The sequence below is a fragment of the Centrocercus urophasianus genome, unplaced genomic scaffold (assembly GCF_019232065.1).
Source record: "Centrocercus urophasianus isolate 14NV4802_14NV808 unplaced genomic scaffold, USGS_Curo_1.0 seq_9, whole genome shotgun sequence".
NCBI lineage: Eukaryota > Metazoa > Chordata > Aves > Galliformes > Phasianidae > Centrocercus > Centrocercus urophasianus.
In genome coordinates, this window is record NW_024885532.1 from 24,400,203 (window position 1) to 24,415,706 (window position 15,504).

Genomic DNA, 15,504 nt, shown 5'->3' on the forward strand with positions numbered 1-15,504 from the left:
GTGTGTGTTTATGTATCAGCATATGAAGTAAGTCTGGTTAGCAAATTGGACTTTTTTTTTCCATTAAAAACCTCCCAACTTATATTGAAACTTTTTCAAGTACTTTTTCAACCTACCTGAAGACTCAACTGAAAATTCAGGGGAAGAAAATGGCTGTAAATTCTTCAAACACCTTTAAGAACCATTATCTTCCAATACTTTGCCACCGAATGCACTTGAAAAACAAACAAACAAAAAAAAAGACATTCTCTCTAAGCCCTGCTTATGGCTTCATCAGGGCGATTTCTGTTTGGGGCACAGTTGAGTACCCAGGTGTAGATGTAAAAGATGAGAGTTGTTTGTTTTGGGCTTTGGGTTTGTTTTCTGTTTGGTTTTTTTTTTTTCAGCCACTGAGGTACCTGAGAACAAACAGCCTGTGAGAAGTCCACCCACCTGTCCTTTCCTGAGGTGTTAGGGAACAGCTTTCAGGCAGGGGGTGGCTATTTTTGAATGCATTTGAGCTTCCTATTTCCTTGTTTCTCACAGAAAAGCAGTTTGTAGTCTCTGTGTCATTAAACCTGGATACTACCAAAAAGGGAAGGGCAGCATCACACTTCTGTTCCCTCCAGCAGCCTCCCCTGGGAGTAGATGCGCAGCCCACCTCTGCTGCTTCTCTCCTCTTTCAGCAGCAGCCCAGCAACCCAACCAGCAGCTTGGTCCCTGTCAGCCCATTCTCCAGGGTCTGGATGCTAGTTATGGATGTGAAATGTTTTAGTTATTTTCCTTGCTCTGATGAATGCGTTTATGAGAGGAACTGGGACAGAACTGGCAGTCTGCAAGTTAAGAGAGATGATGCTGTCATGTTGCTCTTCAGTCAGATGTGGGAAGTTGTTTTCATAAATATAAGTTAGACTTTCCCTACAAAGAGAACTTGGATAGAATATAATTAACTGGGGATCCTTAAAGATGGTTTTCAAGCTTCAGTCCTTATGGGAGCTGTTTCCTTTCTTTTTTTTTTTTTAATTTCACATCGAAATTGTACTTTTGCAGCTCTGTTTTTTGTCCAACTTTTTTTGCTTAAATACACAGAAAAGAACACAACCATGAGGAGGCTAAGCCAGAAGTGCTGTATTTTCTCAGCTTCTTTTTCCTGCACTCTTAAATGCACTCTTTGTTTTTTAAGATTATATACAACAGATAAACAAGTGTGCATACTTTTCACGTAACTAACAACCACTCAGACAGTTCCTGCCTCATATTGCTGAATAATCTGAAACTTCCTGAATGCTATAGAAGACCACTGTTTCTTCCCACAAGTATTTTAGCTTGTGGGTTCGTCTTATTTACCAAAGTGTTCCAATAATCTTTGAGACTAATTAAGGCAACACATCAGTTCATTATCAAACTGAGTTATCGAACTTAGGAGTACTGTTGCGTGAGGCTCTGTGAGGGGAATTGGATTTCAGAATCTAAATCATCCCCAGGTGCATATCTTTTCTGTGGCAAACAGAAAGTGCCGGAAGTCTGGAATCACAATTTAGGTACCTTGATCAGGTAGGATGGATTTGGGCTGAGGCATATAACTTTGTAAGCAGAAAACATGTGAGCTTTCAAATAGTGTCAATCCAGTTAATTCTTAACGTCTTGGAGAAGCATGGCAGAACGTGAAATGCTTCTCAGTTCTCAAGTTCATAACTTTTCCCTTTCCCTCCACAGAGGCTGCTACCGACCCCCCTACAGCACCTGACAACGAACCTATGTTTACAAAACTACGCAGTCCGAGCACAGGCAAGTTTTGGAATTGTGACATGAGCCTGTTAATGCTTTGGTTGATTCCCTCCACCACCAAACTATTCGTATTTTGCAAGCTGAAATAGTGATGATGATGTAAGTCTTATGTGCCAGAGATACTGCTGTTGATGCCAGATAGTTTAATGCTGTGCAAACATTTAGGATTTCTTTTATAATTTTAATTGGTTGAACTGTTTATTCATCAGGAATATTGGCAGCACAAAAAAGAATTGTAATTTAAGTTGTGTTTTTAAATGCATTTGATTTGGGGAACTTGCAGTGTTGGGTGTTGAACTTTGGCTTTTTTTTTTAATCCAAATTTAGGCTTCATACCATTCATCTTATGCTGTAAAATAAACAGGCAGAGTCAGAAAAGTGATACAGTTATACTTACCAAGCTTTTTGAGTCTTTTCGTTTTTAAAGCTAATATTCTTCTTTCCTTGCTTCAAGCAGTGCTATCTCTTTTCTTATTAATAGATGATGAGGCACTTTAAATATGAAATACATTGGAAAGACCAGCAAATGCAGGTGATATAATCATACCACCATCCCACAAATAGTTACTTTCCTCTGGTCAGATTGCCCTTTTTGTCAAGGATTTCTTATTAAGTATGAGTAATCTAATCACAGAATTGTAGGGGTTGGAAGGGACCTCCAGAGATCATTGAGTCCAACCCCCAGTGTTTGCAGTATGAGATACTGGAATAGAAACTTGCAGCAAGCCTTGGTTAAGGTTAATGTGTTTTGTTTAAAGGCAGAATTAATGCATTTTTTTCCTTTTTTTACAATCTCATTTGATTTCTAAGTTACGTATTTTAATATTGAAATTCACTATTCTTATTTATGTGTTTGTAACTGGAGTCTTCAGGTACTTTAACACATGATATACTCATTTCTAAGTCTTCCTGAAAGAGTTAATTTAAAAACAATAGATACAGAATATGAAATCATTTATCCTCATCTTGATACCTATTTTTTGATTGCTCAGATTTACTATGAGAATATACAGCCACAGACATTTTCCACCTGCTTTATTATGTTGTCTTGTAATTTATTATGTTTTTAAAAGCACACACGTTAATTTGCTTTTCTCTGTGGAAGATCTATTCAACTTGATGAATATGAGATCTTGGGAAAGGTTTCTGGGGAAAACCAAGAGTAAAATGATTTGACTGGGTGTGTTCCTTTAGAATTTACAGAAGCTTATTTGTAGATCTGCATGAACTTCCAGTGATGTAGCGTATTAATATTTGAAAATAGAAGGACTGAGAACTCCTGATAATGTCTTTTGCTTATGTTTGGATCTAACAGACAAATTGTTGTTGACAAATATTGTATAAATAGCCACTGAAAGGTTCAACGTACAGCAGATATTCATGCTAACCACTTTGTTTAATGAAAGCATGCATGGTCCTTTTTATAGGCAGGTAAAAAGGACAACATTTCTGTCCTGTACAAAGACTACAAACTGGAGTTTTAGCTTGTAATTCAGAAGTGCTGCGAGAAGCATTTTTCAAAGTTCTGAACTAAAACAAGGGAATATTTATGCTACAAACTTAATCAGCTAAATGAAGTCATAAAAGTAGAAGCAAAGCTGCCTAGATTCTCTCCTTGTCCACTAGAGAATGTCTCTAATGATAGTGTTGATAACCTGCGGTGCTTGTCCTTGTAACGCAAGCAGGTAAAACAAGGAGCTGAAGTTAGGCAATAGAAATGGTCCATTTCACTACTTTTCCTTGCTCTCCACCATGCTTGGCTGGAAGACTCACTGGTAGGAGTCTTTTAAGTTGTGCAACGAACTCTTCTGTGATTAGTCTTGATGTCTGGTGCTGATCAAACTATGATGTAGACCCTTGTTGAGAATCACATGGTGATGGATATCTCTGCTCTTCCTAGTATTTGCTGTTCATTCCTCCCACATCCAAAAGAAATGTGATTGTCAGAGAACTGAATCTGTAACCTTAGGTGAAGTTAAACATCCCATCAGCTTTTGAATAAAGGGGGGAAAAAGCATCATCAGTCATTTTTTGGGAAAAGATGCATCTGCCCATTTTAGCTGACCTTCCTTCAGTAAGACCCAGGTATCTGTCCAGGCTGAAAACAGCAGTGATTACATCAGCTTTTAAGGGCTTGCACTGATACTTTTTTGAGCCTGCCCATGATCTTTAAGTTTCCAAGCTGTATTTTGAGCAGGATTGCAATAGTTAATGTTGCCTTTTGAGGATGACAGGACTAATTCAGCCTACAGACTCAAGTACCTGAACATCTGTGGCCCCTTCTGCAGTTCTGTGACTTCCTAGTTTAGACGTAGAAAATGCCAGTCTTTTTTGTAATGTATGTCATTTTTTCATTAGAGCCCAAAACTAACATGAAACAGCAGAGTTGTGCTGTGGAGCAGCCTAAAATAAAGCTTCCCTTTTCAGACTGTCAGTATTCTCTTGTTCACCTTACTTGTGTACTCATACTGAGTTACTGCTGTCTGCTTAGATGCGCAAAAAAAGATATCACTGTCACTTGAGGGTTTTGTTCCTTACTTCTGATATCTTAGATACAAACATGAGAGAAGGCAAGGAAATCTTCTGGGTTTCCACCTTCCCCCTTCAGTACAGGCGAAAAAAGTAATTTCTTGTGTGATTTTGATTTGGGTTTGGATCAAAGGCTTTGTGTTGTAAGATGAACTATTCACACATCTTATTTATTGATTCAAATTCAGTTTGGTTTATAGAGCTGGTAAATGAACATCTGTATATAATAGTTTTCTTTGTCTGAGCTTTCTTTGTAGTGAGTTTATGTAGAATGTGCGTATGTTTGTGTGTGTGTGTGTGTGTGTGTGTGTGTGTATATAAGACACATTCTTCAGATGTATTGGGTATTCTTTTGATTTTTGTGAAAGCTTACAACACAAACCAGATTTCTTTTTCAACAGGGGAAGCAACTCTTTACTTATTCAATAGTGGTGCACAGCAGCTGTTCGAAGTAAAAGCTTTTCATGAGGAATATCGTTCCTGGTTTATAGGTGAGACTGTTCAACAAGGTGAGTAATGTTATGTATCCTTCCCCCAACCATAACTAATGTTCATACAAAGAGACCTTCTCTCTTTCTTCTATTAAATTTACAGGTGTTTCTCTTAGTTGTTTGAGGCATGCTGCATCACGTCCCCACCTTCTGACGCACTCATTTGCCATCTGGATTTAAGCAGGGCTAGGGGCTTTGTGGTCTCTCTTTAAAAGGCTGCCTTTGGCAGCTTCAATTAGACAGATGTTGATTTGTCTTTGAGGAAGGGTATGGTGGGATGGGGGAGTTGTTCAGTTGTGTTTAAACTGAAGTGCCATAAAATACTTAGCTTTCCTTGTCAAACCAGAAAGTCCTTGGTGTACATAAAATATTTCTTATCCTATAGAAGGGAAAAAGGGCTGGAAAGCCTGAGCTAGCTAAGCAGAGCAACGCTAAGCAGAACTCTAAGCACTGGAGTGTGGTTTGATCTGGTTTTCTTTTAATTGCCTCTGTAGTCTTCTCTGTAAGTGCTGTGGGATAAGCCTGCTGTCTGAAGGTGCCATTTCAGTGCTGTGTCTAAGTGACCTCATCTGTAGCATCATAGTCTCTGATCCTAGCTCATCTTTCTGAAAATGAGAAAGAAGTTTGTGCAACCACTCGTGATGGCTTTAACAATCCTTTCTCAGTAAGGATGCCCCTGGTGTAGTGTTTCACTCCCAGAATTTCCATAGATTATGTAATTAGTATCCCTTCAGGAGATGAAGGTGTGTCCTTTTTGTCTGTTTGTAATTAGAAAAAAGACCATTTCTAATATTAAAATAAATAAAGTGACTCGAGCAGACATATACCTTCTTTAATGGCAATATCCCAAATGTGTGTTAACGTTTAAATGTACTTTGCAGGTGTATATAGCAATGCAAGCAGTAGGTCTACGAGCTTTTCCTTATTCCCTTTAGGGGTGAGCCAAAAGACTGAGTCTGTTCCCTGCTCCCAATTATGTCCACTCTATATTCTCCCCCTCCCTTTCTAACCTCTGCTTTGGCCCTTGGGAAACAATGGCCTTAAGGCCATTTTCTTTTTTCTTTTTTTTTTTTAATATATAAAAAAGGGGAAAATTTTTTCCTGAATGGAATTGGGCTGCTGCATCTCTGAAATAGTTGGGCGATGAACAACTCAGAAAAGCTGTGTGTTTGCAAATCATCTCATTATCTGCCAAGAAGGAAATGACTGGAATGTAGGAATAGGCAGGTATAAACTCTTCAGGAAGGACAGGCAGAGGAGAAGGGGAGAGAGGTGTTGCCCTCTGCATCAAGAACCAGCTGGAGTTCATGGAGCTCTGCCTGGGGATTGATAAGGTGCTGACAGAGAGTTTATGGGTTAAGGTTAAAGGGAAGGCAGAGGAAGGAGACATCATAGTGTGGGTCTGAAATGGGTGGCTCAACCAGGAAGACCAAGAGGATGAGACCCTCTATAAACAGATAGGAGCAGCTTCACATTCATAAAACACAGTCTTTGTGGGGGCTTCAACCACCATGGTGTCTGTTGGAGGGGCAACACAGCAGGGCACCAGAAATCAAAGAGGTTTCTGGAATGTGTTGATGATTACTTCTTCTAAGTGGTACAGGAATCCACAGAAGAGGTACTGTGCTGGAAATTGTCCTCACCAACTAGGAGGAGCTGGTGAGTAATGCAAAGTTCAAGGGCAGCCTTGGCTGTGGTGGAGTTCAAGATCCTCATCCACAGAATGGTGGAGTTCAAGATCCTTAGGGTGTCAAAGAGGGCTTGCTGCAAGCCTGCTACTCTGGACTTCAGGGGGGCAGACTTCAAACTCCTCAGGGAACTGCTTGGCAGGGAGACATGAGATAAAGCCCTGGAGGGAAGAGGGTCCCAAGAAAGCTGGTCAGTATTAAAGGACCATCTCCTCCATGTCCAGAAGCAGTGCATCCCTAGAAAGAAGGCAGGCAAGAATGCCAGAAGGCCACTGTGGACCAGCAAGGAGCTCCTGGACTGACTTTGACTTAAAAAAGAAGTGCGTAGGGAGTGGAAGCAGGAATGGATTGCCTGGGAGGGCTACAAAGAAGGAATCTGGTTAGGAAAACTAAAACCCAGATGGAATTAAATCTAGCCAGGGACATAAGGGGTAACAAGAACAAATTCTACAGGTATATCAGTGACAAAAGGAAGGCCAGGAAAGATGTGGGCACCTTCTGGAACCAAACTGGAGACATGGTCACAGGGGATACAGAGAAAGCTCAGATGTTCAATGACTTCTTTGCCTCAATCTTTACCAACAAGGGCTCTAGCTGCACTGCCCAAGCTGCAGAAAGCAAAGGTAAGAACTGGGAGAAGGAACCCCTGCTGCTAGTGAAGATCAGGTTTGAGACTATCTGAAGACTGAAAGTGCGCAAGTCTACGGAACTCAGTGAGATCCATTCATGGATTACAAGGGAAACAGCAGATGAAGTTGTCAATCTGCTATCCATCATGTTTTGAAAGGTTGTGGTAGCCTGGTGAAGTTCCCACTGACTGGAAACATAATCCCCATGTTCAAGAAGGGAAAAAAAGAAGATCCAGAAAACTATGGTCTCACCTCTGTGCTTGTCAGCATCATGGAAGAGGTCCTCCTGAAGGCTCTACTGAGGAGGAAATATGGAAAACAAAGTTGAGGTGATTGATGGTAACTAATATGGCTTCACCAATGGCAACTCATGCCTGACAAACTTGGTGGCCTTTTATGATGGAGTTACAGCATCAGTGGATAAAGGAAGAGTAACTGACATCATCTACCTGGACTTGCGCAAAGTGTTTGACACTGTTTGCATGACATACTGATTGTCAAATGGAAGAAAAATGGATTTGATGGATGGGCCATTTGCTGGATAAGGAATCGGCTGGATGATTGCACTCTTGAGAGTTGCAGTCAATGTCTTCAGTGTCTCAGTGTCCAAGTGGAGATGGTGACAAGTGGCATTCCTCAGGGATCAGTGCTGGGACCAGTGGTACTGAACATCTTTGTAGGCAGCATGGACAGTGGGATCAAGTGTAATCTCAGCACGTTTGCAAATGACACCAAGCTGAGTGATGCAGTTGACATGCTAGAGGAAAAAGGATGCTGTTCAGAGGGTCCAGGAAAGGCTTGAGAGGTGGGCCCATGCCAGCCTCATGTATTGCAACAAGGCCAAGTGCAAGGTCCTGCATCTGGGTCAGGGCAGTCCCAAGCACAGATACAGGTTGGGTGGAGAATGGCCTGATATTGGCCGTGAGGAGAAGGATTTGGGGGTGTCAATTGATGAAAGGCTCAACATGGGCCAGCAATGTGCATTTGCAGCCCAGAAGGCCAAATGTATTCTTGCATCAAGATTGCATCAAGAGAAGCATGACCAACAGGTTGAGGGAGATGATTCTGCCCCACTACTCTGCTCTCATGAAACCCCATCTGGAGTACTGCCTCCAGTTCTGGGGCTCCCAACACAAGAATGACATGGAGCTGTTGGAGCAGGTCCAGAGGAGGGCCACAAAGGTGAATAGAGGGCTGGAGAATCCTCCCCTAGCAGGACAGGCTGAGAGAGCTGGGACTTTTCAGCCTGAAGAAGAGAAAGCTCTTGAGGAAGCTTATAGAGGCCCTCAAGTACCTGAAGGGGGGGCCGACAGGAAAGCTGGGAAGGGACTTTTTAGAAGGGCATGGAGCAACAGGACAAGGGGGAATAGTTCTGAAGTGGAAGAGGGTACATTTGGACAGAATATAAAGAAGAAATTCTTTCCTGTGAGGTGGTGAGACAGTGGAACAGGTTGCCCACAGAGGTTGTGGGTGCCTCCTCCTCCCTGGAAGCATTCAAAGCTAGGCTGGATGGGGCTTTGAGCAATCTGGTCTGGAGGAAGGTGTCCCTACCTTTAGCAGGAAGGCTGGAACTAGATGACCAGATCTTAAAGGTCCTTTCCAACCCAAACCGTTTCATGATTCTCCAAGGTCTTCATACATCTACATTGAGTCAGAACTCCATAGAACAAATTAAAATACTTTTTCCTGAAGGTACAGATGAAAGCTTATAAATGGGAGCTTTAAGAAAAGAGCTAGCTTTTTTTTTTTTTTTTTTTTTTTTTTTTTTTTTTTTTTTGTCTCCAGTCTTATTATCAAAACTTGCAGGTTTGTGAAGAAGTAGTCGTGGTACTTTCTTTGCTAATGGCTGTGGAGTTGGGATTATTTTTGTCTAATTGTCAGGGAAATATATTCCCTTGGGACCTGGGTAGTATTCTTCCAGGGACCTGGCAGTGCCATACTTGGAGAAATATTTTGGCCCTGAATGCCTTGATTTTACTTGCTTGGGCTGGTCTGTATAATTTTGATGCCTTATATTTGTTTTTTTTTCATTTGATTCGCACTGAGTACTAGAGCCATGTTTCATGGCTGGTACTTGGAGGCTTAGATTTTGAGTACCGATTTTCTGAAGGAAGACAGCAGAGTACAGTGTAAGAGCTCACTCTGCTCCAGCCTACGTGTCGTTTGGTATCCTCGAGGCTTGTCAGAAACTGTAGAAGTAGTCTTCTAACAAATAGCCATGTCTTCAATACTCCCTCTGGACAGAAAAATTGAAATTAGCTTAGAAATAAATGTAAATTGGATCCCCAAGCTAATTTGGCTGTACAGATGTAGAGACTGCAGGCATTGCGTGATCTCAGTTTTACAGACAGATTGTCAATTTTGACCAGACCGCTTTGTTGCCACCCTGTCTTTTGTTAGTTTTAAGGCTGTTCCAGTAGGATTTTCTTTCTTTAATTATCTTAATCATGTGGATTGAAACAAAAAATTAAATTTATTTGTTTTCGGTTTGCTAATTAATGTCAAGTTGTTATCAATTATTTGATCTAATTAGTGGAAATCCTTAATGTTACATTGTTTCAAATTATCTATGATTGTGCAGAGAGCACGAGTACGCTGTCATTCTGAAATGGTGGTGTAATTTTGAGTAGAACACTCAGTTATATATTCTCTGAACTGGCATTGCCTTGCCCAGTATCTGGGGCAGAGTGTGCTGGATATTTATCTACTACCTCAAAACAAGGTTCTACTACACTGAAATCTGCCAATGGAGGGCAGCTTTAATTTTGTTGTTTGTCATATATCACTGAAAAAGGGAAAACATTGTGCTTCAAGTCAGAAGCAACAGAGCTTGTGCTTTCATTTGGCAGGGTTGAGAATTGAGCTCCCTGTATTTTTAATACAAAATCACAAATAGTGTTCCTGACTATTTTAGTGAAATACTGGAATGCTTAATATGGAAAAAAAAAATCCTCTCTTCTTGCTTACACTCCTAAAAAGCATCTTAAAAAAATGATCCAGTGGTAGTTCTGTGCCTAGTAGTACTAACGACACTTTTATATATCTGTCCCTTAGATGGGCGCCTGCTCTTTGTTACACCAATGGACCCCTTATTTCTGATACTTTATTACCTCATAAAGGCGGACAAAGAGGTAAGCCTGCTTATTTTTTTCATTGATATTCTCAGGAGGAAACATTATTTCTGTTATTGCATTAATTTTATGAAGAGGGACTTCCGTACTGTGGGAAATATAGTTTGCATTTAAAGCAGAGATGTTCATCCCATATGTATCTTTGTTTTCATCCTTTTTATTTTTGTGACCAATAAAGTATATTCCATGAATCAGCTTGGAACCTGAACAAAATGTAAACCCCCTCTTTGTAAGAGAAGCAGAGAATCTTTTGTCCTTTTGCGAGAGCCTATCCCAGAACTGTTGAATTTAAAATGGTAGATGTCATCATAATAAAACAAACTGGTGCCCATCCTGAGGAGCGGATGATTCACTTTGAGAAAGAGAGGAAAAAAGAAGGATGAATTTGGATGCTACGGAAGAGAAACTTTTATGTTGTGGTTTGAACTTGAAAGGAAACATTGGCTTTTCAGAGATAGTGTTTGTAGAGATGGTGTATTGCTGAACAGCAAAGGGGTGAACAACTACCCAAAAGATGGATAATACATTAATGGGTTAATCAATTTATTGTGGGCGTTGCAAAACCTTACTTAAATTTTGTAAGTATATCAAAAGACATAGACAATATTGTTGTTTTACAGTTTATTATCTGCCTTTGAAGAAATGACAAAATAAAAACATGAATCCGTATTTTTTGTTTCATGGAGGCACTGATTTTGTTTCATGCATCCAAAGAGGTTTTTCTTCCATTAAGGTCGCTTGCTGTTTTTCTGCTTTGGGTTACAAGTAGAGAATGCAGAAAAACTCTTCTTCTGAACTGAAGAAATAAAGTTCCACTAGACATTTGTATTAGTAACCTATTGTTCTGTAATTGTTTCTAAATTATTTATGGTATAGGATATACCAAGATATTCAGTTTTTCTGTGATCTGTTCTGCTTCAGGGTGGCCCATTGGAAGTCTCTTTACAGTCATAGTATTTTCATTTCTCTAGGTTTGAATTCAGCATCCCTTTGAAGACTTTATATCAAACTTAATTAGAGAATCAGTGTATTTCTGTCTGTGATAAGTGCTAAGGTAAACTGAATAAAGGATGACCTTTCCTATGCACAGAAACTGCAGCAATAGTCCTGTACTGCCCTTTTCTTCTTAGGTACGTTGTTTCCTAAGTGTGACATGGTTCCAGATAAGTGTGTAGAGCTGTTACGGGTTACTTATTAAAGGCAAATGCATTCCTGCAGTGTCCTGCCTAAATTAATTTACTCTTGAGTAAAGGGAAGTCTTGAGGCCTGTGTGGCAGATACTTCATGCAAAGCCAGCTTGAATGTGGCAGATTTATTTTCTGGCTTGAACTAGTAAGTGTTAAGATACTCACTGGGTTCTGTAGAGTTATTATTTGTACCATCCTTTCATTTTGAAAGTACAGTCCAGGGTTGCTGAAGTCTCTCTGAGCAGAGCCATCTCCTGTCCAGTAGACCTTAGCTTAGGCTCTGTGTTGCTTCACAAGGTGAATGTAGCTGTCTTGCTTCTGGACACAAGCTGGCTTGTGCATGTAAGTTATCCACAGGAAGCTGTTTATTTCAGCTTTGTTTTTGCCTCTCATAACGTTTTGCCATTGTAATTGTGCCTTTTTAATTGGAAAAAATAAAAATGCATTCTTTTTTTAATCTTACTTTACGATATATGGTTATTTTTATTAAGGCTCTGTCTGCCTAATAAGAGGATTAATTAATAACGAAAGCGTTTTACCCAAGTGCTTTCTTTTTTTTTTTTGTCCTAACCGATGTAATGATTTCAGCTTTGGCTCCTGACACCGTGCACTCCCAAAGGATGGAGAGTTCACTAAGTCTTTGTACTGATGTGCTGAAGGATCTTTCCAAGGGGAAGGCTGCCAGTTGTGCCAAACTGTGCTGAGTGATTATGCATTGTTTGGCAACAGCAAGATTTGTTTGATGATTCTGTCATATGTAGGGCTATTTAAGTGCTGCCAAAATCACTTTATATGCATACTGTGGCCAAACTGAAATTGACTTTGCAGAGGTGAAAGGTTAATACTATGTTCCAGAAGTATGCCCTGCTCCTTTGAGATTTATCTTTATGGAGGGAAAAGCAAAATTTGAATGGGAGTTATGACACTGGATTTAATCCAACAGGTTTTGGTCTCAGACACTATTGGCACACATTGACTACTGTGTCTTATGTCATCTTCCAAAAAATTTTTGCTGTACTTCACATTGGTTTATCCCATGTAGTTTTAAATTTGGATTCTTATGTGCAGTCGTTGAATAGTTCGGCATTTAGGAGATATTTGCTGGTTTGAAATAAATATTTATAGTTTACTTTGTAATCAGTTTCCAAATGTCATGTGGTACCATTCAAAGTAAATCTTCTTTAAGTCCTTTATTTTAAAGCTGTGGCAACTGCATGCATCTGCATTTCTGTATGTGCGTATGTGTGTATGTCTTAACAATATAATAATGCTTTTATTGTCCCTTTGATGTATTTTCAGCAGCAAGGAAAGTTCCAGCCACTGGATCAAGTTGTGCTAGATTCAGAGTACCCGTATTGCCCGTTGCTGCTGAAGTGTGAAGGAGTCAAACGATCCATATGTCATATAACAGAAGAAAAAGGTGAAAAAAGTGCAGGGGAGGGTGTGGGAAAAGGCTGGGTTTATCTGTGCTTTCATTACAATATAGATTTCAGTACTGTTTTTTGCTTTCCAAACAAATCAAGTTATGCAAGATGAGGCTGTACTTTCAAAGCAGAAGTTTAGGCTTAGAAGTCATTGTTGCAGTATCGTGAATCAGGTGTAACTGCTGTTACTGAAACGGTTGTGCAGTCTTCCTGCAAAGTGACATAAAAATGAAGAACTCATCAGAGCTGGCTTCCTAGACGTTCCTGTCTTCCACTAACAAGTAATATGCCAAACTTCTTTATCGTTGCATAAAACATCATTATGGCTGTGAGCTTTTCCTGAAGGATTTAGATGCACAAGCTCAAGTATTTCCTGTATACTGTGATATATATAGAGAGAGTTAACATGGAGCTCTTACTTCTCTAAAAGAATCAGTTTGAACTTTGTGGCAGGACTGGTTTCAGTTGAAATGATAACCAGACAGCAGAAAATCTAGGCAGTGAGATAGTATGTTTTGCTGGGACTGAGGTAGTTGGAATTATGTACTGTCCTGGATTTTCAAAAGAAACTGAGTAATGCATTAACTTGCATTTGGTATTGGTGGGAGTAGTCAACACTTTTCATAGGATGAGTTGTGATTTTTGAGAAGACTTCCTTAACACGGGTGCATCTGAACTACGGAACTTCTTTTTTTCTTCCCAGAGTGATAAATGCTTCCAATAGAAATTAGCATTAAACTTTTAGGCGTTTTCTGTCCCCCTGCAGCTTATCTAATGCTGACTAAGGTGCTGTGAGTGAGAGAGAAGATAGTAAAATTCTGCCCACCCGTCTGGGAAGGTGAAAAATGCTGTCAGATTTTCTTGACTGTCAAACTAGAGCTCTGCATAGGAATATAGGGCAAGGTGAAATCATTTTTCTGAAATGCTACTTCCCCCAAGCAAGGGTACTGTGTTTGGGCAGCATTTGTTTTCTTTTTAACAGCAAAAGAATGTATATGTTTATTTAAAGTATTTGCCATAGACACATAAGATGTGGGACTTGTTCTTAGAATTTCTTTAATTTCTTAGAATGCTAAAGTTGTGATTATGCAATAGACACATTAGGGCTTGCCCACTTGTCGTGCACGAGATCACCTTTTTGTGCAATCCCCCTCTATGTGTTTCATTTTCACATCTCTTTTACTGCTTGTAAAAAATACCAATATTATGACTAATATACTCTTTTCCAGTGCTAGGACTTGTCCCCTACGTAGCCTTTCTTATTTAAGGAGTTGGGCTTTAGGGTAAGAAGTATCTGTCATGTTCTGTCTTCTGCAACTCTGTTCTGTTTGGCAGAAGCTAACAATATAATTATTTCACTTTCAATTTAATTTAAAGGCTCTTAACATCTGTATAACAAGCTCTTACCCTAGAGCAATCACAGTTTACACTTAATGAGTTAGTAGAAAGTCCACCTTCCCTGGCCTCACTGTCAAAGGGCACTGAAAATTCATTTTGCTGGATTAAATTCCCATTTACCTGCTTCAGTAGTTGGGGAAAAGAGTGTGTTACGGCTCACTAAGCCTGGGTTGGGCAGGTTGTTTGCTAATAAATTCAAACATTGGATAAAGTGTATGACAGAGAAGGTTGGAGAAAAGGTTATGAACTCCAGTGCCAAAGTGTTACTCTTTGTTTCATTTTGCAAGGCAAAAACTGCACTGTGATCTTGTCTGATGTGATTAACATGAAGAGCCAAGAGAACTTACCTGATTAGAATAACTAAGTAATATTGCCAAGCTTGTATTCCCAGAAGGTAGGAAAAAGGGGCCATGTGAGTTTCTGAGTTATGGAAAACACTGAGAAAATGGATGTTAAATGTGCTTTAGGCAGTTTGCTCAACAATACATCGGGGAAACTTCCAAGTCTACATAGCGATTACCCGATCGCTGAACATATTATTTAATTGTAGAACCACTTATATTCCATCTGTATTTCTCAAACCCAATCTTTCCAGATGTCTCAGACCAGTTTTATAGGCACCAGACACATTAGGGGGAAAAAAAGCTTTCCAATATATACTCATATTATCAAACATAGTCGCTAACTCTCACCAATATCAAATGTGCATCACATGTTAAATCCACGTTCCAATATTGAATCCTTTTGTCAGCAGTTTGTGACTTTCATAACTCACTTTAATTCTTCAGAGGTCTCAGATACTGTCAGTTCTAGAGTTTAATAGTCAGAACTGTCAAGCACACAAAATATTTTCAAACAAAGTGATCTCTGAAGGATTCAGCATAATTATTTTTCACATGTTTTAATGAAAATGGCTTCACAGTTCTACGTTTCCTTTCCCTAACTGAGTCACTCTGAATCATACTGTTGTGGGGGAGTCTGCCTGGGAATCCAGACTGGAATTACTTTTCAGCGTGGGTTGGGGGGTGGTGGCAGGAGGACGTCCCTTCCTCGAACTTTTTCAGATAAGAGAGGAATCCATGAATCGTACTCACTGTACTTGGACCCAAACCATGTTAGCTCTTTGAGAAGCAGGTTCAAGAATCCAGAGTGTCTCCCCCATTTTCTGCTTCTCTTTCAGATCTTGTAAGTCACTGCAGCCAGCAATGTCACACCTAATTACTTTATCTGCGAATCATCAACTTCATGAAGCAAAGTGTA

General features: G+C 39.9%; 1 protein-coding gene across 3 annotated transcripts in view; it reads left to right on the plus strand.

Annotated features, from left to right (window-relative positions):
• Positions 1-15,504, plus strand: part of RNASEH2B (ribonuclease H2 subunit B) — a 44,773-nt gene that overhangs the window by 9,790 nt on the left and 19,479 nt on the right. For 2 of the 3 annotated variants that reach the window (XM_042838789.1, XM_042838787.1), the window contains exons 2-5: positions 1,696-1,767; positions 4,698-4,805; positions 10,159-10,235; positions 12,722-12,842. In XM_042838789.1, the coding sequence (XP_042694723.1) occupies positions 1,696-1,767; positions 4,698-4,805; positions 10,159-10,235; positions 12,722-12,842 (378 nt within the window). The remainder of the gene's footprint in view (positions 1-1,695; positions 1,768-4,697; positions 4,806-10,158; positions 10,236-12,721; positions 12,843-15,504) is intronic. The other variant, XM_042838788.1, reaches the window with a different exon arrangement.